Consider the following 21,992-nt stretch of genomic DNA (forward strand, 5'->3'; position numbering starts at 1 on the left):
AAGGCCTGTTGGCTTTACCCCTAAATAGGTATCAAACCTGTCCCCTCATCCATCCCAACAAGCAGTGCCATGGTTCAGGCATCATCATCTCTCACGGGGACAACTTCACGGCTTCCTCACTCATGCCCTGGTTCTACTCCTATCCACCCTCACCCTGCCCCAGGGGGACTTTTTAGGTCACAGGTTGGTTTTTGCCACTTTTCGTGTTTTATAAACCTCCCCAAGACTCGATGTCTTCATCCATATCATGGGGCTGGTAATGTTTACCTGGAAGGATTGTAGAGGGAATAAAATGAAACGATGGATGTAGAATAGGGTTTGTAAACTGTGAAGCGAAGTGCTTTTGTGGGCATGAATGAGCAATTTTCAGGGCCTGAAACGTTAGGAAGCAGCCCTTGTGTGGTTGTTGTCCGTGGTGCTGAACACTGGTCCTGTACCCTGAGGTTTTCTGCTTCTCCGGGATGTTGGCGGAAAACGCCGGTTGGATAGACCTTCTTCTTTTAGCATCTGGATTTTAAAAATGATTTTTAAAAAGATAACGGTGATTTACGGTTCACTAGGTAAGCGGGAGGAATAGAAACTAGGGGTTTAGTGTGAGGTTTCAGGAGTTAGCTCCGCCATTAACTAGGTGTGTGAACCCAGACAATTAACCCATCACTATCTCAGGTTTCTTATCTGAAAAATGGGAATATAATATATAAATATTGTTCCTAAGTGATTGGAAATTGAAATTATATGACACCTGTAACAAAAACTTAGAACGGTGTCTACTCCTAAATAAGCGTTACCTTAACGTTAGTTGTTACCATTTTTAATAGGTGGTTTCAAGGTGCAGATGAGAAGGTTTTATCACCTCTCGGCAATTACAGAAGTATTTGTTCTCCTCTGGGAAGTCAAAGAGGAGGGGACTATCTCCTCTTTCTAAGGAGAAACGTCAAGAAGGCCTCATGTCCTTGGCAATTCATATTCATCTGGAAGCCCCTGAACAGCTACTTCAGGTTCCTTCATCTTTCCAAGACTACTGTGAGATGATTAATGTTGGTCCCATTTTCTAGATTGGGAAACTGAGGCTCAAAAAGGTGAAACAACTTGCTCAAGGGTACCCAGAGGGAAGAGAACCGAGCTTGCACAGACCAGAGAGTGGGCGGGCACTCTGGCTGGGGAGGCCCGTAGCGAGGGAATCGAAGGCGCCTCCCTCCGACCCTACTCGTGTCGCCTCAACTCGTGGGAGCGTGGGCGGCGGCGAGACAAAGGGGCAGGGGCGGGGCGCGGTGCGGGGAGAGACGGCCGGAAGTGCGGCCAAGGCGGAGGCGGGAAATTTCCGCGCGGGTGGATTTCGGAGATCGCGCCGACCTGGGTCCCTTTCCAGGCGCTGCGTGTCTTTGGACAAATGGCTTTCCCTCTCTGAGTTCCAATTTCCTCCTCGGTAATACAAGTAGAGGGTGTTCGCGGGGCTGGATTGAGTGAAACCTGACGAGCAGCGCGCCCCGCCCTCAATACGCGCGGCAAATGGGCAGTCGCTCCGCCCCTCAGTCTCCCTGTCTGTGAAATGGGAACCCGGTCGAGAGGGGCGGGGAACCCAGGAGCCCGGGAACCTCGGTGAGGAGCGGGGGGCTAAGGGCGCCCCTCCCTCTCTCCGGCCTCCGAGTCCTCGCCGGCACCGCCCCCTCCCGGCTTCGGAGACCGCTAGTCGGCCAGCGCGCATGCCCGGGGCGGGGCGCTGGGCGGGAGCGCGGAGCCGGCGCGGGGGACGGCGGCGCGGATTCCGCGGGTCCGCCCGCCAGCCCCGCCGGAGGCAGCCGAGGCCGCTCGGGCGGCGGCGGCAGCGGCAGCGGCAGCGGCAGCGGCAGCGGCTAGAGCTGGAGCGCAGCGCGCCAAGGAGACGAGCGGTGGCACAGCAGGGTAGGTGCCGAGCCCGCACCTGCTGCCCGCTATGGGCGGGCGGCAGCGACCCCATTCCTCTGCCCGCGGCCGCCCCAGAGCCGCTGTCCAGGGTCCTGGAACCACCTGGGTGGAGGGGCTCGCGCACCATGCGAGGCGTGTGCCCAGCGTGCGCCGGTGTGTGTGTGTGCGCGCGCGGCCGGGGGCGGCGGGTGTCCATTTCCAGGCTCCTCGCAGGGGTGGGGCGGGGCGGGGGCGGGTCCCGCAGCCTGGGGCCCGGCGCTCGAGGGACCTTGAGGGCCAACCCTCCCTGTGTGTAGGACCCGGACCCTGCGCCCGGCCTCGCCGCGTGCGGCCGCATTGTTCGACAGGGTTGTGCGGGAGGGGGCGCTTCCCGCCACCGCGGGGAAGGGGGTCCGCCCGCGTTGATTCATCTGCCCCCTGGAGCGAGCTCTGTGCTCGAGTGGCTCCACTGAAACCACCGGCACTACTGAGCACACTCGCTGTCGCACACTCAGTATGGCATACACTCTGGGGCACCATCACACACCCCATTACACACTCACCGCGTTCATACATGGGCATCCCACTCCCGGGTGAGGCCACGATCTTCTCTCTCTCTCTCTCTCTCTCTCTCTCTCTCTTTCTCTTACACACACACACACACACACACACACACACACACACACTATGGCCTTTGGTCATTCCATCCTACTCATACACACGGCCACCTGTGCACCCACCCAGTACACTAAGTGGGAGCCTTGCGTATATACCCAGGCATAGCTACGCATTCACACCGGCCATTGCCTATCACAGAACACCCAACTCAACAATAGTCCCTTATCACAACACACTCACAGCCACCCTGCTCTGACCTGCTTCTGCCCATTCACATTTGCTCATGGTATCCCTCACATAACCCTAGACCCTGGAGTAGGCTGTGCACACACTCCCTCTCCCACACTCTCCATATCTTAGCTTGCTGCCCATCCCCTGCACTCACTCAGCCCAAGTATGTGCACCCCTGATTGTCCACTCTTGCCCTCTTGTGGATGAACGGATGGATGGTCTGGGTCCATTTCTGGAAAAAGGTATGGCTGTCACCCTTTGCTAGACTCTTTCTCCCCTACGGCCCTAGGCAGGAAGCTTTGCTGCTCCAAGGATACTAGGAGACAAGGGGCGGAGAGGGTGAGGGGCAGCAGACCCAGATTGTCAGACACACACACAGGCATACACTCACACCTTCTGGAGTACTGCAAGCCTTTGTTGGTCTCATCACCATGGGAGGAGGTGTTTGCAGGTGCCTGGCAGCCCTGGCTTCATATAGAGAAGAAGGAACGGACTGGCCAGGTCTCTGGGCTGGAAGAAGAATTCACAGGGGCTCCCCTGCCCAAACACCTGTGCCTACAGCCAGGCCAGCTCTCCATGAGTGAGACCCTGAGGCCATGTGGCCACACATGTGTACACCCACAGGGTCCAAGTGGCCCCCACAAGACATAAAGACATAGGCCATTCTGCACATACAAGTTGCATGTATACACACGGAAGCTTTTCTTGAGCAGAATGCAGGAGCCAGGTCCTGCCTCTCCAGGCTGGCTTAAGCTGGCACAGACATCCATAAGCAGTCTGCATGCTCCTCTGCATGCGAGGTGAGCTGGCCCACATACCTAGGGGATCATTTCAATCTTCTACCTCAGTCAGGCCACATAAGTGTGCAGGCTTATCTGCTCATCTTGGTGGGCGTGTGTCTGTTGGGACATGCTTCCTCAGGTCCAAGGGATCAGGAGGACCCTTGGCCTGACCCCAAAAAGCAGAAAGGGGCTTTAAGAGCCAAGCGTCAGTGTCCAAAATCTTAGCTGATACAAGCAGGAAGAACCCAGGATTTGGGTTGAGACACAACAGGCTCTGAACCACAGCCCCCGGCACCAGCTGTGTGCCCTTGGTCAAGTCTTTTTTCCCTTTGACTTCAGTGTCTTCATCTGTGAAATGGGATGATAATGCCCCCCCCCCCCCCGCCATGAGATCGTTGTGGAGTCTAGATGACAAAATAAGCCTGAGAGTGCTGGGCCCAGGGCTGAGCACACAGTGGGGAAAGTGATGGAGCTGGGTTCCAGTGCGAGGGTAGGGTATAAGGAGGGGGTGCCCCAGGCCTGGGCTGCCTCTTGGAGAAGTGGCTTGAGGATACTGAGGCTCCATCAAGAGCCAGGAAGCACCCGGTAGAACTGTGAGCAGCAGAGCCTCTGAGAATGGTGTCTTGGCAGATCTTAAACCCAGGGCTGGGCCAGCAATTCTAGATATAACTACATCCCTTCCCCCATTTCACAGACTGAGGCCCAGACTGGAAATATTCACTCAAATTCATGGAGCAAGTCAGTGACCAAACTGGCACCTGACGCCACATCTTTCTAATGCCCTGACCAGGCTCTTTGTCCCTACCCCAGACCTTCTAGCATGTCAGAAAACAGCAAGCTGGGAACTGAGAAGCCAAACTCTTCCGGGGGGGGGGGGGTGCGGGTGGCGCTTTCAGAAGAGGCGTGTTACCCTCTGGGCCATGCCTGCCTCTCAGTGTCTACTTCTGGAAAATAAGAACACAGCACCTGCCTGGAAGGTGTATGGGGCCTTCACATAGTAAACATACTACAGGCTTGATGTGTGTGAGGTCATCTCCCACCCTTCTCAGCATCTAGGTCAAGTGTCAAAACTCAGGTGGCTAGAGGCCAAGGGGATAGCCTACATGAGAAGCTGGCTACAAGAAAAACCTTCAATGATCGATAGTAACGGGCAGCCAGCCTCAGTGCCCAGGACCCCATAGGGAGGGGTGGAGATTGTGGCTCGTTGGAGAGTGCACCCCCATCCAAGAAGGCAGCCACTGCTTGGCTCCAGCTGACTGTTGGCATGCAGGAAGCATGCTCAGATTGCCAAATTCTAGTTTTCTAAGAGAATCTGGAAATCTGATTTTGCACATGAAATCTTACAATTTTTAAATGTCGATCAGTTAATTCCTTTAAAAATTTCTTCTTAGCACTCTGGGTCAAACAAGCAGGTCTGAGGGCCAGATTTTGCCAGTTTGTGCCCCTGCTGTAGCTACCTCTCTCCCCCCCCCCCACCCCTTCCCCTGCCCCCTCCTGGGAGCACAGCTGGGCTCTGACAGGCTGAGTAGATAAAAACAGGCCTTCCGCGTACACAGCCCAGCCCCAAAGTGAGCAGAGCCCCACACGCCCCTCATCTTCTCTAATCCTCACAACAGCCCTGTGGGAGCAGGGAAGGCCTTGTCAGAGTCCCCAGTGAGGAGAAGGGACATGCCTGTGCTCATAGAGTTGCTAAGTAGGGAACTGCTTCCTTCTGCTCCCCTTCCAACTTCACTCCAGCTGCTCCGGACTTTGTATGGCTACTTCAGATGCTGCCCCCAAACCAAGTGCTCCACTGTTGTCTACAAGATGGCCCCTACCCCAGGGTCCCCATTTTGGTGATGACCCTCATCCACCCAAGCTCCATAAGCCCAAAGTCTGGGGGACACAGTGGTGAATGGTCTCAGCTGTGTCCCCATTCAGGGACTCGAGGTCTAAGCAGGGACCTAGAGGTATAAACGGCACATAACGTGTGTCTGGCTAGGGGAAGAAGAAGAGGCCATAGGAACTCCAAGGAAGCTAGTGGACAAAGAAAGCTCACTGGAGGAGGAGGTGTTTGAACGGGGGCCTGAAGGTTTAATGAGAGCCAGGCAAGAAGGTGTGCAGAGGCTGAGATGCGAGAGACTGTGAAGCCATGGATAAGCCCAGAGAGGTCGTGGTGCATGTGTGTGTGTTTGTACGCACTTTGGGGAAGTGCATACTGAAAGATAAAGCTTAGTGGGTAAGTAACTACACAGGGGCTTGGAAGCACATTATAGAATTGGACTCAACCCTAAAAGTAATAGGGAGTCACTAAGGTTTCTTTTTTCCCCCATTTTTAAAAAGAGTGATATGTGCACACATAACCAAAATTTCATGAATCACAAAGGGGCATAGGAAAGAAAGAAAGAAAGAAAGAAGGAAGGAAGGAAGGAAGGAAGGAAGGAAGGAAGGAAGGAAAGAAAGAAAGAAAGAAAGAAAGAAAGAAAGAAAGAAAGAAAGAAAGAAAGAAAGAAAGAAAGAAAGAGTCTCTTCCACCTCTGGATCCCTGGTCTCACTTCCCAGAGGCAATTGCTACTAAATTTCATGGGTTTCCTCTCAGAAATTTTCTTTTTATAAATAAACCCATATATGTGTATCTGACCCTTTTTGTATCTGCATGCATGGGGTCCCACTAGCCAGGCTGTCCCTGGATTTTTTCACTTAATTTATCTTGGGCATCCTTCCTCATCACTCCGTACACTCTGACAGCTGTGGGGGCTCCGTGTGGCTGTCTCACATTTCATGAATTAGCTTCTTGGTTTTCTTCTTGTCACCAACCGTGTTCTCTTGCACCCTCGGTGCACCACCGATCCTTCCTCATGATCATGCCTGGAGGTGGGCTTGCTGACCTAAATGCCAAGTGCACTGTAAACTTTGATGGGAATTGACAAATATCTTTCCAAAAAGATTACAACCAGTTTACTTTCCCAGCAAGAACAAAGACGGGTTGGAGCCAATGAGCGGCATAGTTGGACCAACATATTAGAAAGATCATTCAGTCCTTCGTTTAACAAATATTCATAGGGAGCTACTTGCTTACTCTATGCCAATCATTGTTCTCAACGCTGAGCTTATATCCATAAACATGACAACGTTCCCATCCTCCTGGAGCTGACATTCTAATGGGAGAGACAAACCACAAGTAATAAACAACTGTATGTAATATGTCAGATGGTGACAGGTACTATGAAGAAAACTGAGCAAGACAAGGGCGATGGAGAGTGCCACAGTGCTGGGGACTATGGGTCAGGGAAGGTCCCAGGAAGGCGACCATGAAGATATTGGGAGAGAAGCCCTTCCAGGCAGAGGAAACAGCCAGTGCAAAAGCCCCAAGGCAGCGGGTGTCCAACGACCAGCAAGGCAGCCGGTGTGGCTGAAGCAGCATAATTGAAAGTAGTAGGGGGGCGCCTGGGTGGCTCAGTCGGTTGAGCATCCAACTCTTCATTTTGGCTCAGGTCATGATCTCACGGTTTCGTGAGTTTGGGCCCCACATCGGGGTCTGTGCTGGCAGCTCGAAGCTTGCTTGGAATTCTCTTTCTCTCTTCTTCTTCTTTCTCTGCCCCGCCCTCACTCATGCTGGCTCTGTCCTCTCAAAATAAATAAAAATTTTTAAAAATTAAGAAAAAAAAGAGTAGTAGGAGACAAGGCCAAGATCAGTGATGGGGCCAGAAGATGCAGGGACATGTAAGGAATTTACTTTTACTTCACACAGGATGGGGAGACACTACATGGTTCTGAGCAGAAGAGGGATGATCTGCCTTGGATCTTGCTAAGATCCCTCCAGCTGCTGTGTTGAGAATGAACTGTTCGGAGCAAAGGAGAAAGCCAGGATAATCCAGGTGGGAGATAGTGTGAGTTTAGCTCAGGAGATACTCTGGATATATTCTGAAGGGAGATCCATTATGTTTTGCTGATGGATGGGATGTGGGGTGTGTGAGAAAAGTCAAGGGTGACTCTAGGGCTTTTGACCCGAGCATTAGTGAGGTGGCTTTGGGAAAGATGTCAGGCAGAGCAGGTCTGGGGGGGACCCAGTGCCCTGCTCACTCTGGCTGCTGATATGTAGTGGGATAGAGTTGCTCACAGATCCAGCTGCCTGCCAGATCCTCTCCCTGGATGTCCCCCAGACACCACACGCTCAGCTTGTCTAAAACACAACTCTGTTTTCCCCCAGATCTCCTGGCTCACACACACACCCCCACCCTGGCCAGAATCCTGAGGGTCGCCCCTACTGTCGCCTCCTACAGCTGGCTGGCTCTTGTCAGTTTTCCCCAAGATTGCTCAATTCTGCCAACTCTCTTTCCCTGGGACCTTTACTGTACCAGCTCTCTAGATTATTGCAGAGAAGGGCTGGGTGGAATGAATGAAGAATTGGAAGGATGAGAGATTAAAGAATGATTGGCTAACCCCTCTCCTCCAGCCTCCACCCCAGAGCAGTCTTTGAAAGCACACATTTCAGACTATGTCCCTCAACGATAAACCATTCACGTCTCCCCAGGGCCTACACAGACCCAAACTGGTGGGCTACAGACGTGTTTTGTTTGACCCACATAGTGTTGTTTTTCTTTTTTAACCTTGAATTAGGGTATTTTACATTAAACTTCTGGATTTCCCGCTGCTCACTGATACTACCAGGATGTACTTCTCCAAAGCAGTCCTTGGCTGGTGGAGTAGTGGCCCCCACTTCAGACAGGGCATGCACTCTCTGGTTTGTCCCTTTCCCCACCATTTCCTATTGTTTTCTATCCAGCCTGCTCCCCTCACTTAAATTACCTGCCTGGCCCCTATGGCATCAGAGTTTGTGACTCATGGTCTGGAAGACAAAAGCGTAACTTCTAGGTAGCATGCTGCCCGGGGTGGGCTGACGAGGTAGATGAAGGGTGCGTGCTGCATGGGTGATGGTACATAAGCTGAAAAGTTAGTTGCGAAAGGCCTTGAATGCCATTTTAAGAAGTCTGACCTTTATCCAGAGGGCCACTGGGAGCAGAGAAGCAGGGGAATGATATGGTGGGACAGGAGTGGACCAGATGGGGGCAGAGAACCCAGAGGAGGCCCAGCTGCTAGAAGACAGGTGGGAAGGAGAATATAGAGACTCCTCCCCACTAGGTCGTCCTGAGTCTGAGTCTGTTTTCTCTGTGTTTCAGAACCAGATAGCAGCCTGGGGCACAGGTATGGTCACGAGGGCAGTTGGGCAGTGCTGAAGACCCAGCCTGGCTCCAGCTTCTTTGAAAGAACTCCAGCCCCCCAGCACCTCAGCCCACAGCCCTCTGCTGCCCACAGGATGGGAGCCTGGGGGCTGGGAACCCAGCCATGAGGGACTCCTGCCCCTCCCAGCAAAAGGCCAGCCCTGCACTCCTGAGGCACACCCCTACCCAAAGCCCAGGCATGGACTCTAGACACAGCAGCCCCATTGGGGCTGGGGAAGGGGCCTCCTGTTCTGAGGGCCCTGGCAGGAGCTTGGCCTGCCCCTCCCTGACCTGCATCCCTCCCCAAGAGGCAGCCACCAAGGAGACATTGGGGGCACATGGAGCCTTGATCTCAGGGACACAAGAAACCACCTTTTCTGGGAAGCCAGACCCTGTGTCCTCAGTGAACACTGATCTCTCATCCTTGGAGAATAGAAATCCTGTGTTTTTAGAGAAGATGGAATCCAAGTCTTCAAAGCAGGCAGATTCCACTTCCATGGGAGAGGAAGATGCTGGGCCCTTGAGAAAGTCAGAATCCATGTTTATAGTAAAAACAGAGCCTGCAGTCTTGGGAAAAGGGGATCCTGTGGCTCCTAGAAGGATGGACCCTGTGACCCCAAGAAAGGAGGATCCTGGATCCTTGGGAAAGGTAGATCCTGTGTGTTCTGACAAGGTGGATACAGTGTCCCCAGGGAAGGAGGATCCTGTATCTGCTACCAAAGTGGATCCTGAGTTCCCAAGAAAGGAGGAGCCCAGGTATTCAGGAAAAGAGCTTCCTGTGGCCTCAAGAGAGGTGGCTTCTGCATCTGTGAGAAAGGCAGATCTTGTGTCCTTGAGAAAGAAAGATCCTGGGCCCTCAAGAAAGATGGATCCTGTGTCCTTGCTAAACGCAGATGCTGCATCTTCAGAAAAGACAGACCCTGGGTCTTTGGGAACACTGACTCCAGGGTCATCAGGCAAAACTGAGCCTGTATCCCCTGGAATAGTAGCTCTGGGGTCCTCAGGAAGGATGGATCCTACTCGCTTGGGGATGACAGATCCTGCATCTATGGGAAATACAGAAATTGTGTCCCCCACAAAAGAGGACCCTCAGTTCCTGGGGAAGGTGGATCCTGCCTCCTCAGGAAAGGAAGATTCCATGTCGACGAGAGTGATAAAAACTATGTCTGCTGGGCAGATGGGTCCTGTATTTTCAGGAAAGATGGAACCCACATCTTTGAAAAATATGGATCCTGTGTCTTCAGGCAGGGTGGGACCGGTTTCTTTGGGGAAGGTGGAGCCTGTGTCCTCAGGAAAGCCAGAGCCCTTGTCTCCCGGGCAGGCAGAGCCAATGTCCATGGGAAAGACAGAGACCGTATCATCACAAAAGGAGGACCCAGTATCCTCCACAAAGGTGGACCCCATTTCTCTGGGAAATACAAAAACAGCATCTTCTGGAAAAGTGAACCCTGAATCGAAAGGAAGAATAGACCCAGTGCCCTCAGGTCCAGAGACTCCCAAGTTCGTGGGGACAGCAGGACTCTCATCCTCTGTAAAAGGCGAGGCAGTGACTGGGGGGGAAGCAGATCCACTGTCCTCAGAGAAGGCAGGTCCTATGGCCTCTGGAATGGTGGGTCCCACAGCCTCAGGGAAGGCTGATCCCCTGGCCTTGGGCAAGGCAGACACTGTGAACAGAGGGAAGGCAGAAACTATTCCCCCTGGGGAACTGGACTCTGTGTCTTCAGGAAAAGGGGACCCCATGACTCTAGAAAAAACTGTCCTGGCATCCTTGGGAAAAGCAGAAACTGTGCCAGAGGAAAAGGTGGATCCTGTGCCTCCAGAAAAGGGGAATCCTATGAACTCTGTAAAGGTGGATACCCGGGCCTCGGGGAAGGCAGAACCCAAGTCTGAGGGCAAAGCAGAAACAAAGCCCCTTGGGCAGGAGGGCCCTGCGGAAAAAGCAGAGGCTGCATCTCTGCAGAAGGAAAAGCCACTGGCTTTGGAGAAAGGGGAGCCAGAATCCTCAGGAAAAGCAGACCCTATTGCCTCTGGGAAAGTGGAGCCTGCGGTCCTGGGGAAGGCCAACGCTCCAAGCAAAGCAGAGCCCTCATCCTCCGGGAAGTTGGGCTCCCTGCCTCTGGAGAAGGCGGAGGCCTCCTCTTCCAGGCAGTCAGATGGCAAACCCTGCGGCCCAGGCGCTTCTCCCGCGGGTGCCGGTAGCGGCGGAGGCCTCCTGGAGCCAGCGCCCAGCACAGCGGTCTCCAGCCCAGGCCAGAAAGACCCGAAGGTCGCTGCGACCGAGAGAAGCCCCGGCCCAGAGGCCGCAGGGCCCCCGGTGGGGCCACGGACTCGCGACAACTTCACTAAGGCGCCGTCGTGGGAGGCCAGCGCCCCGCCGCCGCGCGAGGACGCGGGCACGCAGGCGGGCGCACAGGCCTGCGTGTCGGTGGCCGTGAGCCCCATGTCTCCGCAGGACGGCGCGGGAGGCCCGGCCTTCAGCTTCCAGGCGGCGCCTCGCGCGCCCAGCCCCGCGCCCAGGCCGCCCTCGCGCCGGGACGCGGGCCTGCAGGTGTCGCTGGGCGCCGCAGAGACGCGCTCGGTGGCCACCGGCCCCATGACGCCGCAGGCAGCCGCGCCGCCCGCCGCGCCGCCCGCCTTCCCCGAAGTGCGGGTGCGGCCCGGCTCCGCACTGGCAGCCGCCGTGGCGCCCCAGGAGGCGGCCGAGCCCGTGCGCGACGTGAGCTGGGACGAAAAGGGCATGACGTGGGAGGTGTACGGCGCCTCCATGGAGGTGGAGGTGCTGGGCATGGCCATCCAGAAGCATCTGGAGCGACAGATCGAGGAGCACGGCCGCCAAGGGGCGCCCGCACCGCCGCCCGCCGCCCGTCCGGGCCCCGGCCGTGCGGGCTCAGTGCGCGCCGCGCCCCCAGAGGGTCCCGCCAAGCGCCCGCCTGGCCTCTTCCGCGCGCTGCTGCAGAGTGTGCGCCGCCCGCGGTGCTGCTCCCGAGCCGGACCCACGGCCGAGTGATCTCCTCCCCTTTCGTACGCCCGGGTTTCCCACCTTTTCAGGTTCCCTTCTTGACCCCAAGCTCCTAGAAGGGATCCCTTAGACGGGCGGGAGGCCCACGAGGGGTGGGCAGCCTCTAGGGCCTTCTCATCCTTTTCTTTCCAGCCTCCTCCCCCGCCAGCCACACAAATGAACCCTCGCTACCCAGCCCCCTCGTGGTCATGAGACCACGAACCCAGCCCTGACACCCACCCTCCTGTCCCCTTACAGCTCTCAGCTCCACTCCCTCCGGGTCACGCTGGGTGACCTCGGGGCCCTGCTCAGCAGGCCCAGCCCTGAGAGCTGAGGCAGGCTCCTGAGATGTCCAGATTGGTAGGCTGAAGTCATCAGTGGCCGCCCGGTCCCCAGAACAGGAGAGACTGTACAAAAGCTCCAAGTGTGCAAGGATTGGTGTGTGAGATCCCTGAGTGTGCAAGGCTCCAAATGTGAGGCCCCTGGAAGAGCGTGAGTGTGTGTCCATGCAGTGGGCTGGCCCCCATGGCCCCGGGCATGTCTTGCATGCTGGTAGTCATCCCCAATTCCTGTCTCCCTCTCACCTGGCCCCATCCCCAGCCCTATCTCCACCCTCACTGGACACTTGTTCACAATTCCTGACAGGGGGAAGGCAGCTGCAGGGGTGCCCCTGGGGGGGCACAGTTCTAAGAGTCTCAGAAAGGTCAGAGGCTCTCAGACAGGTCTGGGAATCACAGACAGAAGCTCGTGGAAGGTCTTGGGTCCCAGGCAGCCTGACAGCTGGTCTTGGGTATTGGGGGCAGGACGGAGAGCTCATTCTACAACCCCAGTTGTCCTCTCAAGGCTGCCCTCTCCCACCCCTCGTCCCCCCTGTGCTGTGAGCCCCACGAGTCCCTTGTGATCACTCAATACCCGTTTCCCCCCACCCCTCCAGCCACAGTTTTTGGCTACAAACTGTCACAATATACATTGGTAATAAAAATTTCCCCCAACTGTTGTCAGCTGTGATTGGCTACAGGCAGAAGGGGGGCAGAGCAGCAAGATATATTGTTGTGTTCAGGGAGGGGTAGGTGTCATTTGGGGGTGACAAGACCTCTTCCAAGGTGCAACGGAAGAGCGGGGGCCATGTGGGGTTCTGCAGCTTGGGTCCTGTGGCAGCGACATCACAGGTCTGTGGTGTCCAGGCCAGCATTGGTGAAGGAGAGCTCCTGCTGTCCATCTGTGTCCACCTTCCTTCCTGACAGCACTGCACCCAGGGGTTCCGTATCTAGCTCCACTGGACTGTGTAGGGGCTCCTTCTGTGGGGAGAAGGAGGGAAGGTGTGAAGGCAGAGACAAGATGGGGTGATTTCCTCAGTCCTTAGCGGAGTGGGCCTTCAAGCCCACGACAGGTGGCTCCTTTACAGGGGTCCCGCCTGTTCCTCCTAGGGCCTCAGTTTCCTGGCTGTGTCCCAGAGGTGGCGACAGCCCCTAGTGGTGCAGACACACTCAGGTGAAGGGGTGGGCCTGAAGGGGGTCTGTTCTGGCCTTTGCCCCAATCCACGGGCAGAGGAGCACTTTGGTGTTCTTCCCAGTCCTGAATAACACCAGGCCCTGTGTCCTGGGCCGAGGAGCCAGTCCTGTCCACTACCTGCCACCTGCATCCCAAGGCAGGCCACCGTGCTGGGCACAGTCCGTCTGTGACCTAAAGTCCCCACAGGAGCCCCCTGGGGGAGGGATCACGTACCCCGCTTTACAGATGGCTGAGGCTCAGAGGGATCGCATGGCCAGGAAGAGGCAGAGCAGGGTTTGGATCACTGGTTGTTTTGACTCTAAAGCCTGTCCATCGCTGCCTCTGGTTGAATTCGGCATCTCCTGCCACAGTCAGAGGGACACAGCCCACCCGGGGTCCCACCTGCAGTTCATTATGGCGCGCACTCCCTAATTGGTTCTAATTGAACCAACTCGTCTATTGAACAAATGATGGCACTGCTGATTATTCGAGCCTACACCCTGCCAGCTTTCATATAAAGGGTATGAACAGAGGGAACCAGGTTTTTTAGCACTTGTGTCATGCCAGGTGGTTTTTTAAACCCACTCAAACTTCATCCTCACAAAGTCCTACATGGTTAGTGTTCTCATCCCCATTTACAGATGAGAAAACTGAGAGCTAGAAGGAAGCCGCCCACCCAGAGTCACGGCGAAGGAGTAGAAGAGCAAGGATTGGACCCCATTCCGAAGCCATGGGGCTTCCCGGGGCCTGGCGCAGGGACATGCCCATGTCATCAGCAGGTCCTTCAGCTCTGTCCTGAACCCCGCCCCTTCAGAGAAGGACCCCAAGTCAGAAGCCCCAGGCACCCACTCATCCCCCATCTTGCCTTGGTTTTCTGCTTGTCCTTTTCCAGGTCCACAGAGTTGTCATCCAGGGAATTGAGGCTGTGGGGGAGATGGTGGGGCTCACATAGTTAGCAGCCCCAGTCCTCCCTGTCTGTGGCCAAGAACCACCATTGCCTCCATCACCACCACCACCGACCAGCCTGGCTGTGCGGGCCACTGCTCACCTCATGTGGTCTAGGTCACTGGAGGAGGATAGGGACTCGAAGTTCAGATCCTTTGTGGGGAGGTTCAGCATAGGGTTGGCCCTGGAGAGAAGGCCTGTTTAAGCAGTTGGGAGCCTCAGACACCGCACGGGGCCTCTTACCCACCCTTTGACCCCCGCTCACCGCTCAGTGGTATACATGTTAGTCCCAGGGATGGCAGAAGCTGAGGGCATCACCCCTGCTGCTGTCCTCCGGGCCTCTTTGGCAGCCTTCATAGCCCGAAGCTTTCGGTGGTAGCTGTGGAGAACCAGGAGGAGGTGGGGCGCTACTCTCCCTGCACACCCACTGTGTGCCTAGTGCAGGCCCTGCGAGTGTGACTTCACAACAACCCTGGCAGGTGAGAGTGTTAGCTCTATGTACGGAGGGTACAAGTAGGAGCCAGAGATAGGATATGATTTGCCAAAGGCCACAGCTGGCCAGCGACAAGACCTGGAGTCAAATCCAGAGGTGGCTGCTGCCTCCAAATATATTGGAAAGGGGAAAAGAAGCAGTATTTATAAATGGATAGTATGTGCCAGACATCCTGCTGGTTGCAAGATGCACACTGCTTCCTTGTGTGCTTTGAGGAATCTAGTGTTGTGCTCATTCTGCAGATGCGGAAACTGAGGCTTAGGGAGGGAGAGATGAGCTGTCCAAGTTGTCACGACAGGTCTCTGGGGATTAAATACAGGTATACCAGATGCCTACACCCAAGCTCTTTCTACCCACCATATGTCTTAGATGGTGGGAAAGGTGGGGTTGAAGACGGAAGGGGTGATGGGAGCGATACCTCTTCCGGGTGCACACAAGGGCCACAGTCATGATCACGATGACCAGCAGCAAAGCCACTCCCAATCCTATGATGACACTGCTGAGCAGCTTTGGCAGGTCTGACTCCTGGCTTTCCTGGGAGCCCTGGAGAAGAAGCATGAGGGAGGTTGTGGGTTGACATTCCCCCTCCCAATGCCCCCATTACCTCCACCATGCTGACACTCACCAGCACCACCAGCCCCAGCTGCAGCAGCCGCGTCAGGGAGTCCTGGTCATTCCGGATCATCCTGGCCACAGAGCCCCACTCAGGCCCGAGGGACATTGGCATCCCCAGGCTTCCTGCTCACCCTCTTGCCCACCCCAAGGGCAGCCCCACTCACACACTCAGCTCATCAAGTGTCAGGGCAGACCCATTCGAGAAGACAAAATAGGCATCGAGGTAGGAACGGCCCCGGGCCCTGGAATGGGGCAGGGATGAAAAGTAAACAACCCAGAACCACCCAGCAGGTCCCTCATACTGCTGCTTCTTGTCCTCCAACCACTGGGACTGTGGGCACTCACCGAGTCACGGATTCTATGTCCTGAATGCTCACAACGTAGACAGTAGTCCTGGTGGCCTGAATGAGGGCCCTGCAAAGGGGGAAGATGTCGCAGAGGCATGGGGTAGGGGCCCTAGTACAGCCTGTGGCCAGTGGAATTAGGAATTGTGTTAATTAGAAAGGGGCACCCTCTCTGGACAGCTTCATTGGCTAAGCAGGTAACGCCTCTGCAAATCCGGCAAGGCAGCCCCTTCCTTTGGGGCTGGGTTTACGACTTAGCAAGCAGAATGCCCTTGTGCAATGCACAGCCTTCACAACTGTACATGGTGGCCCTATTTAGGCCTCTCTCTACCCAGCCAACCCTAGGCTTCTAGGAGCATTGAGAAAGGAACTGCAGGTACAAGTACTGGATCAAAGACAGAGACAAAATCAGGGGTAGGTCAGGGACAGAATCGACGTACATTCCATCCAGGTCCTGTCAGGGATCAGACTCCCAGGCCCTGTTCTTCCCCACAGGCCCCTCTGGATGCCCCAGACCTACGCTGTAATCTCTTCCATGTTGGCGCCCACCTCCTCCTTGTTCACGGAGAACTGCAACCTTACACGGTAACTTTGGTCCACAGTGAAGAGCTACAGGAGGAAGGCATGGTGACGACGAGGCACGAGGGACCTGGGAGCAGGCAGAGGGCACTAGAGGCAGGGCCAAACACTCACATTCAGGGTGATAATGGCCTCCTGAGCAGGACCCACAGAAGGTCTGTCCCGGGCCTCGACTGTCACTTGGTAGGTGCCTTGGAGGGTGGAATCGAGGTTGGTCACCAGCCTATTGGAGACGGAAGAGCACAGCTTGGTCTTGGGACCCAACTGAAGTCCTCTGGAACCTAGTTATGTACCTGCTAGGATGAGGAACTCACTGTCTTGAGGCCCTCCCTTGGGTCCCCCCCCCCCATCCAGGGGCTGCCCACAGTTACTCAATGTTGCCAATGAACACATTGGCCTCCAATGAGGTGGAGACCCGGAAGAAGCCCTGGAAAGGGGTCGTGGTCCCATCCTTGGCGATGAAATCCACTTGGAAGATGGAGAACAGGATGGCCCCGTTGTTCCCTGAGTCATCGTCTTTGGCCTGGGAGAAAGAGTGGATGGCACCTGGGAGCCAGGCTAGGCACCCCTCCACCCCCAGCAGGACTCAGCAGCTAAGATGGCCTGGGAGACCGGTCCCATTATCTCCATCAGCCTTCTCCAGGCCACCTCCACTAAGCAAACATTTTAGGCAATGTTCTTGCTCTGCAAATCCAGGTTTGGACAAGTCCCTGCTTCTGGCCCCCTAACTCATCCAGTCACTGCCCAAAGCCCTTCCCATGTGGAAATCCTGCCTTGCTTCCCCTCACCCACTGCCACACACACACACACACACACACACACACACAAGCACAAGGACACTCAAATTTCCTGAGTAGCTACTGTGTGCCAGGCACCTTCCCTTAGACCCCTCATTTCCGTATTTACCGACATTGGTACACATTCCCCTAGTAGGCCATGAAAGCGGAGGTGAGGGCACAAACATTCTTATTCATTCTACCGCCTTTAGAGAAAAATATACCAACATACAGACCATGAGCCTACTGTTCAGAACGAAGCCAAAACTGGTGTTTATGTTTCAAAAAAGAGCCAATTTAAAGAAAACGGGTCAAAGTTATGGCCAGACTCATGACATTGGACTGCAACCGGCTGAAGATTTGAAGACTCTTTAAGGCTTGAAAGAACCTGGAGAGGGAGAATTACTATCCCCATTTTGTGAGAAGAAACCAGCGCTCTGAGAGAGACGCTGTGCTGCTGAAGGCCCAGCTCGAAGTAGGGAAGGTCAGGCCCAGCCATCTCCAACACCCTTGCGCTTTCCACAGCCCAGGGACTGGCACAGGCATACCACTCATCTGTTAACCCCAAGACTACTGCTGGGAACTGCCAGCTTCTTGCCCAGGAAGGAAACTGAGCTCCAGAAAGGCAGGCAGCTCCCCGGGTCGGTAAGAGGCCCGAGCAGGCCTGGTCCCCAGGGCTGTGTGGGAGGTCTCAGCCTTCTGTGAGGCGTGGCCGGCACCCTCTAACAAACACACCCACATCCAACACCATAAAAACGCTGAAAGTATGTTTATAATTTTACTCTGAAAATTACTTATCTCCAAGGAGCTCATTTAATTTACAGTTGCTATGATTTCTCCGTATTGCTCAAGAATTCTGGCGTAGTGAAAAAAATCTGGCCTGCAAATGGTTTTTATGGTCATGAAAATTTTTATAAAAACTAAATAACAATTAATGGAGTTGAATCATATCAATCAGGCATGTGTTTGTTTCCCTCCTGGGGTTTTCTCTTCATGTGTTGGAGCCAACAAATTTCCTCTCTAGTGTTAAAACATTTTAGGGGCAGCTGAAAGGCCTGAAGGCCTTGGTCCTGTGTCTCCTGGGGCTAACGTGATGGACAAAGGCGGGAGCCAAGGACTTACCTGGACAGAAGCCACCTGCTGGTTGGGCACCACAAGTTCTGGGATGATAACTACAAATGTGGACAAGAAAGGGTCAGTGGAGTCAGGGCCCTTGCCCACTTGTCTGAGGTGCTGACCACAAGCCCAGCTCAGAACTCATTCCCCCAAACTTTCCCTCGACCTCTTTGTCACCAGAAACCCCCATTACAATGGCCTCTGAGCCATTAGTTAGCAGCTCATCCACCTCCCAGTGTGCAGATAATGAGGAAACTGAGGCCCAGGGAGGGAGGGAGGGACTGGCCCAGGGTCAGATATGAGTTGGGGCAGACCTGGGATAAAAACTCAGATCCCCCCTCCTTTTGAAATCCTGGGAAAGAGGCAGGATTGGGGACCTTTCTTTCTTTCTGAGGGTCCACTTGGGGCCTGAGGAGGGTCTATGGGAGCTACCTAAAGGTAATTCTAGCAGAATATGGAGGGAAAGGCTGACTGCTTACCAAAAGTCTTATTGTCAGGCAGAAAATAGGGTTTATTATCATTCGTGTCCTCGATGGTGATGGCGAGGCTTCCTAGAGGAACAAGGTTGGCTCGTTCTGGTCTCTAGGCAAAGGCCTGACCCAGAAAGCCTGGGCCTCAGGCACACTCCCAGCTGCCTCCCTCCATGCATCTCCCATTCTCAGCCCCCTCCCCTGCTTTTGACCTGAGGTGTCCACTCAGTCTCCTCTGGCCTTTGTGGCAGGGTGTATCCTCCCCATACTTCAGAGAAGGTAAGCAAGTTGTCCAAGGTCATCCAGCAAGAGCATCAGGCCAGGATTGAGCCCAGCCTGGATATGTCCCACCTGACCCCAACATTGTCCTGACACTTGCTAGCTGTGTAAGCTAGGTTATTGAACTGGCCGCTGTGTGCCTCAGTTTCCTCATCTATAAAATTAGATAGGGATCACCTACCCCACGGTTGTGTGGGAATAACATAAGGAAATGCTTATAAGGTGCTTGGCATAGCTCTTGGCTATAGCAAGTTCTCAAAATATGCTAGCTCTTAATGTGGTTATTATTGCTATCATAATCAAAGGCAGGATACGAGCACTCTGAAGCATGTTCCTTCCTTTACACTGCCTCACAGAATAATAGCATTATTATTTTACACGCGTGTTTTCTTTTAATCTGTACAGCCAACCTACTACCCAAGTCCACTTGACAGATGGGTAAACTGAGGCTTAAGGAGGTGTCACAACTTTCCCACTGACACAGCTGATAAGGGCTGGAGCCAGAATTCGACCCCTGACCTTGTAGGTCCCAGCCCATGGCTGCTATGCCGCAGCCTGCCAGGCCACCTCACCATTGTCACTGTAGGCCTGGAAGCGGAGGTCCGTTGTGAGGTCACAGGCCCGCACGACTAGGGTGACCAGGTCACAGGTCTCATAGTCAATGGCCTCACTCTGATTGATGAACACAGAGCCATTGGCCGACACAGAGAACCAGCCACGGCACAGGCTGCCCACGTTGACCCCGGCCTTGGTGCAGATGACGTTCACAAGCTGTATCTCCAGCTGGGCCATGGTATCCACATCGCGAGCAACCACCTCAGCCACCAGGCCACGCTGCGAGCCATTCTCAGCCACACGGACGCCCCGGAGTGAGGCTGAGTCCAGAGTGGGCGGTTCATCATTCACATCCTCCACAGCCACAAGGATTTCTGCTGTGGCCTCTCTCCCGTGGGGGTCTGGGTTCTCAGCACTCACTGTCAGATTGAAGAAGGGCTGTGTCTCGTAGTCCAGACTCACATCCGAGGGCAGCCAGAGGCGGCCCTCAGCCCACCCAGCCTCCTGCATCCAGCCTTGGAGCACAAAGTTGTTGGCACCACTCCCTGAAAGACTGAAGCTGATGCGGTTGTTGGCTTCCGTCTGATCCGCATCCCAGGCCTTCAGCACGCCCACCAGCTCTCCTGTGGGTGAGGGCAGAGTTCACAGGGACCCCTGGCCCAGGCATCGGCGGCTTCATCTGCTCTCACCTCCCTCAACTGCACCCTGGGGGGACCAGATGCCTCACTGGGCCCCAGCCCCAGTGCCTGGCCTGACCCAGGAAGGACTTACCTGGGTCCCTCTCCTTCACCGAGAAGGAATAGATGGACTGGTTGAAGACGGGCAGATTGTCATTGATGTCCTGTGGGCAGAGGTAGTTCTGAGCCCAGGGACCTCAGGAGCACCCACAGTTCGGCCTCCCCCGAGCCCATCTGAGAAATCGGTGCTTCCTCTGACCCAAGGCACAGAGGCTGTCAGCATCTCCTCAGAGATCACCGTCTGCTTTGCAGATGAGAAAAGGGCCTTTGAGAGGACGGAGCTAGCCCAGAGCGCACACCTGGGGCTCACAGACCGGTCGCGGGACCTCTGAAGTTAGTTCTACGATTTCAGGGAGCCCCACCTCCTTCTTGTTTCTCTGACCACAGCTCAGAGCCACCTTAGACCCTGCCTTCCAGAAGGGTGGTTGAGTACCCCCATCAGTGTCCCTGCTGGCCCAGCTCGACTCCCCATCTCTTGGATTTATTGTGTTGGCACCAATGCCACTGTTTCCACAAAGGCCCTGCAGCCCAAGCTTTCCCTTGTCACGTCTTTTCTCCCGTCCCTCCTGCCCTCAGCCAACCCCAGGACACTCGCTCCTGTGCTCAGGCAGAGCTGAGTTCAGGGTACCTGCCAGGGCTTAGACCTGGTCCTGCCCCCAGATGCCCACTGTTTTCTGTTCTCACCTTCCTTCTCTGGCCCTGGCCACTCACACCTACAAATGCTGCCACTGTTGTTACAGCACAGAGCTTCCTTCCCAAACACTGGTGTGTGTTGGGGGGGGGGGGTGCCCTTGGCTTTTCCAGCCCTTCCCCGAGGTGGCCCACAAGTGTCTGCTTTTGCTTTTAGCTTTTTTAAAATAATGGTTCAACAGACACCTTTGAAAACAAAGCCATGTCCCCCTTAACTAGATGTATTTTCTGGGGGTGATTTCCCAGAATGGCATTGCTGGCTCAATGCACACGGCCAGCTGCCTCCGAAGTCGCAGGGGTCGCTAAGAGCACAGCTCTGAGTCAAATCCAGCTCCCCCTCGGCTTCACGCATGACTTTGACTTCTCTGGGCCTCAGTGTTTTCATTCTGCAAGATGGGTCGTAGTGCCCAGTCTAGGGGCTGTTATGAGGACTAGTTCATGGGTGTGAAAGGACCTACTTGCTCAGCTAATGCAATTCTGCTTGCTTCCTTCTTCGTGACCTACTTCACCCCAAGGACAGCTGAACAAGCTGGCAAGTCCTAATTTGGCTTCTGTTCCTCCATGTTCCCCGAGGTCTCACTCTGGTCCTTGTAGGAAAGCAGTGCATCCCGACCCAGTGGGACACAGGGCTGCTCTGTGGGATGCTGCGGACTGTGCATCGCACAGCCCTAGGGGGCGCCAAACCCATCACGGACATTGTAGAGGTGCACATTTGTTACAACACTTTTCTGAAGGAAGGTGCCCTGTGGGCTGGTGGCGGCCTTAGAACCAGAGAGACTGGGTTCAAAACCCGATTCTGCGACCCTAGGCAAGCTACGCCACCTCTGTGCCTCAGTTTCTTGATCAGTAAAATGGTAATAACCATCCTACCTTGCAGGTGTGATGGAAACCCCATAAATGCTGATTTTCGTCCCTTCTGTTTACCCCGGAGCAGTGGTGAGGAGATAGGAGAGTTTCAGGTAGAACTTTGTGAGTGATAATTAGAGCCAATACAGTGAGTAGTTCCTGCCTTATCTGTGGGAGAAACATTCCAGGAGCCCCAGAGGATGCCTGAAACGGCAGATGGTACCAAACCCTATATGTACTGTGTTATTTCCTATACGTATGTACCTATGATAGGGTTTAATATATAAATCAGGCACAGAAAGAGGTGAACAATAGCTGATAATAAAATGGAACAACTATAAC

The 21,992-nt window shown here is 54.8% G+C and overlaps 2 protein-coding genes across 4 annotated transcripts in view; one reads left to right on the forward strand and one right to left on the reverse strand.

The window, feature by feature from the left end:
* The first annotated feature begins 1,342 nt into the window (after positions 1-1,342).
* Positions 1,343-12,706, forward strand: GPRIN1 (G protein regulated inducer of neurite outgrowth 1). 2 transcript variants are annotated; one of them, XM_027035201.2, is made up of 3 exons: positions 1,343-1,902; positions 7,246-7,372; positions 8,675-12,706. In XM_027035201.2, exon 3 carries the CDS (start codon positions 8,841-8,843, stop codon positions 11,721-11,723), a length of 2,883 nt encoding a protein of 960 aa, XP_026891002.1. In that variant the 5' UTR covers positions 1,343-1,902; positions 7,246-7,372; positions 8,675-8,840; the 3' UTR covers positions 11,724-12,706. The 2 variants fall into 2 exon arrangements, with proteins under 2 accessions (XP_026891002.1, XP_026891009.1); XM_027035208.2 differs by lacking the exon at positions 7,246-7,372.
* The window catches only part of CDHR2 (cadherin related family member 2), a 34,657-nt gene continuing 25,348 nt past the window's right edge, over positions 12,684-21,992 (reverse strand). For both annotated transcript variants that reach the window (XM_015072717.3, XM_053226172.1), the window contains exons 18-32: positions 20,149-20,218; positions 19,395-20,000; positions 18,553-18,624; positions 18,080-18,129; positions 16,553-16,704; positions 16,296-16,404; positions 16,123-16,211; positions 15,604-15,672; positions 15,423-15,500; positions 15,269-15,329; positions 15,062-15,186; positions 14,416-14,529; positions 14,254-14,334; positions 14,071-14,128; positions 12,684-13,012 (exon numbers count right to left, since the gene is read on the reverse strand). In XM_015072717.3, coding sequence (XP_014928203.3) covers positions 12,878-13,012; positions 14,071-14,128; positions 14,254-14,334; positions 14,416-14,529; positions 15,062-15,186; positions 15,269-15,329; positions 15,423-15,500; positions 15,604-15,672; positions 16,123-16,211; positions 16,296-16,404; positions 16,553-16,704; positions 18,080-18,129; positions 18,553-18,624; positions 19,395-20,000; positions 20,149-20,218 — 1,869 coding nt within the window. In that variant the 3' untranslated portion in view covers positions 12,684-12,877. The remainder of the gene's footprint in view (positions 13,013-14,070; positions 14,129-14,253; positions 14,335-14,415; positions 14,530-15,061; positions 15,187-15,268; positions 15,330-15,422; positions 15,501-15,603; positions 15,673-16,122; positions 16,212-16,295; positions 16,405-16,552; positions 16,705-18,079; positions 18,130-18,552; positions 18,625-19,394; positions 20,001-20,148; positions 20,219-21,992) is intronic.

This window comes from Acinonyx jubatus, chromosome A1, assembly GCF_027475565.1.
Source record: "Acinonyx jubatus isolate Ajub_Pintada_27869175 chromosome A1, VMU_Ajub_asm_v1.0, whole genome shotgun sequence".
Classification (NCBI taxonomy): domain Eukaryota; kingdom Metazoa; phylum Chordata; class Mammalia; order Carnivora; family Felidae; genus Acinonyx; species Acinonyx jubatus.

Coding starts and splice junctions, on each gene's coding strand:
- GPRIN1 (XM_027035201.2), top strand. CDS start 8,841: ATGAGGGACTCCTGCCCCTCCCAGCAAAAGGCCAGCCCTGCACTCCTG.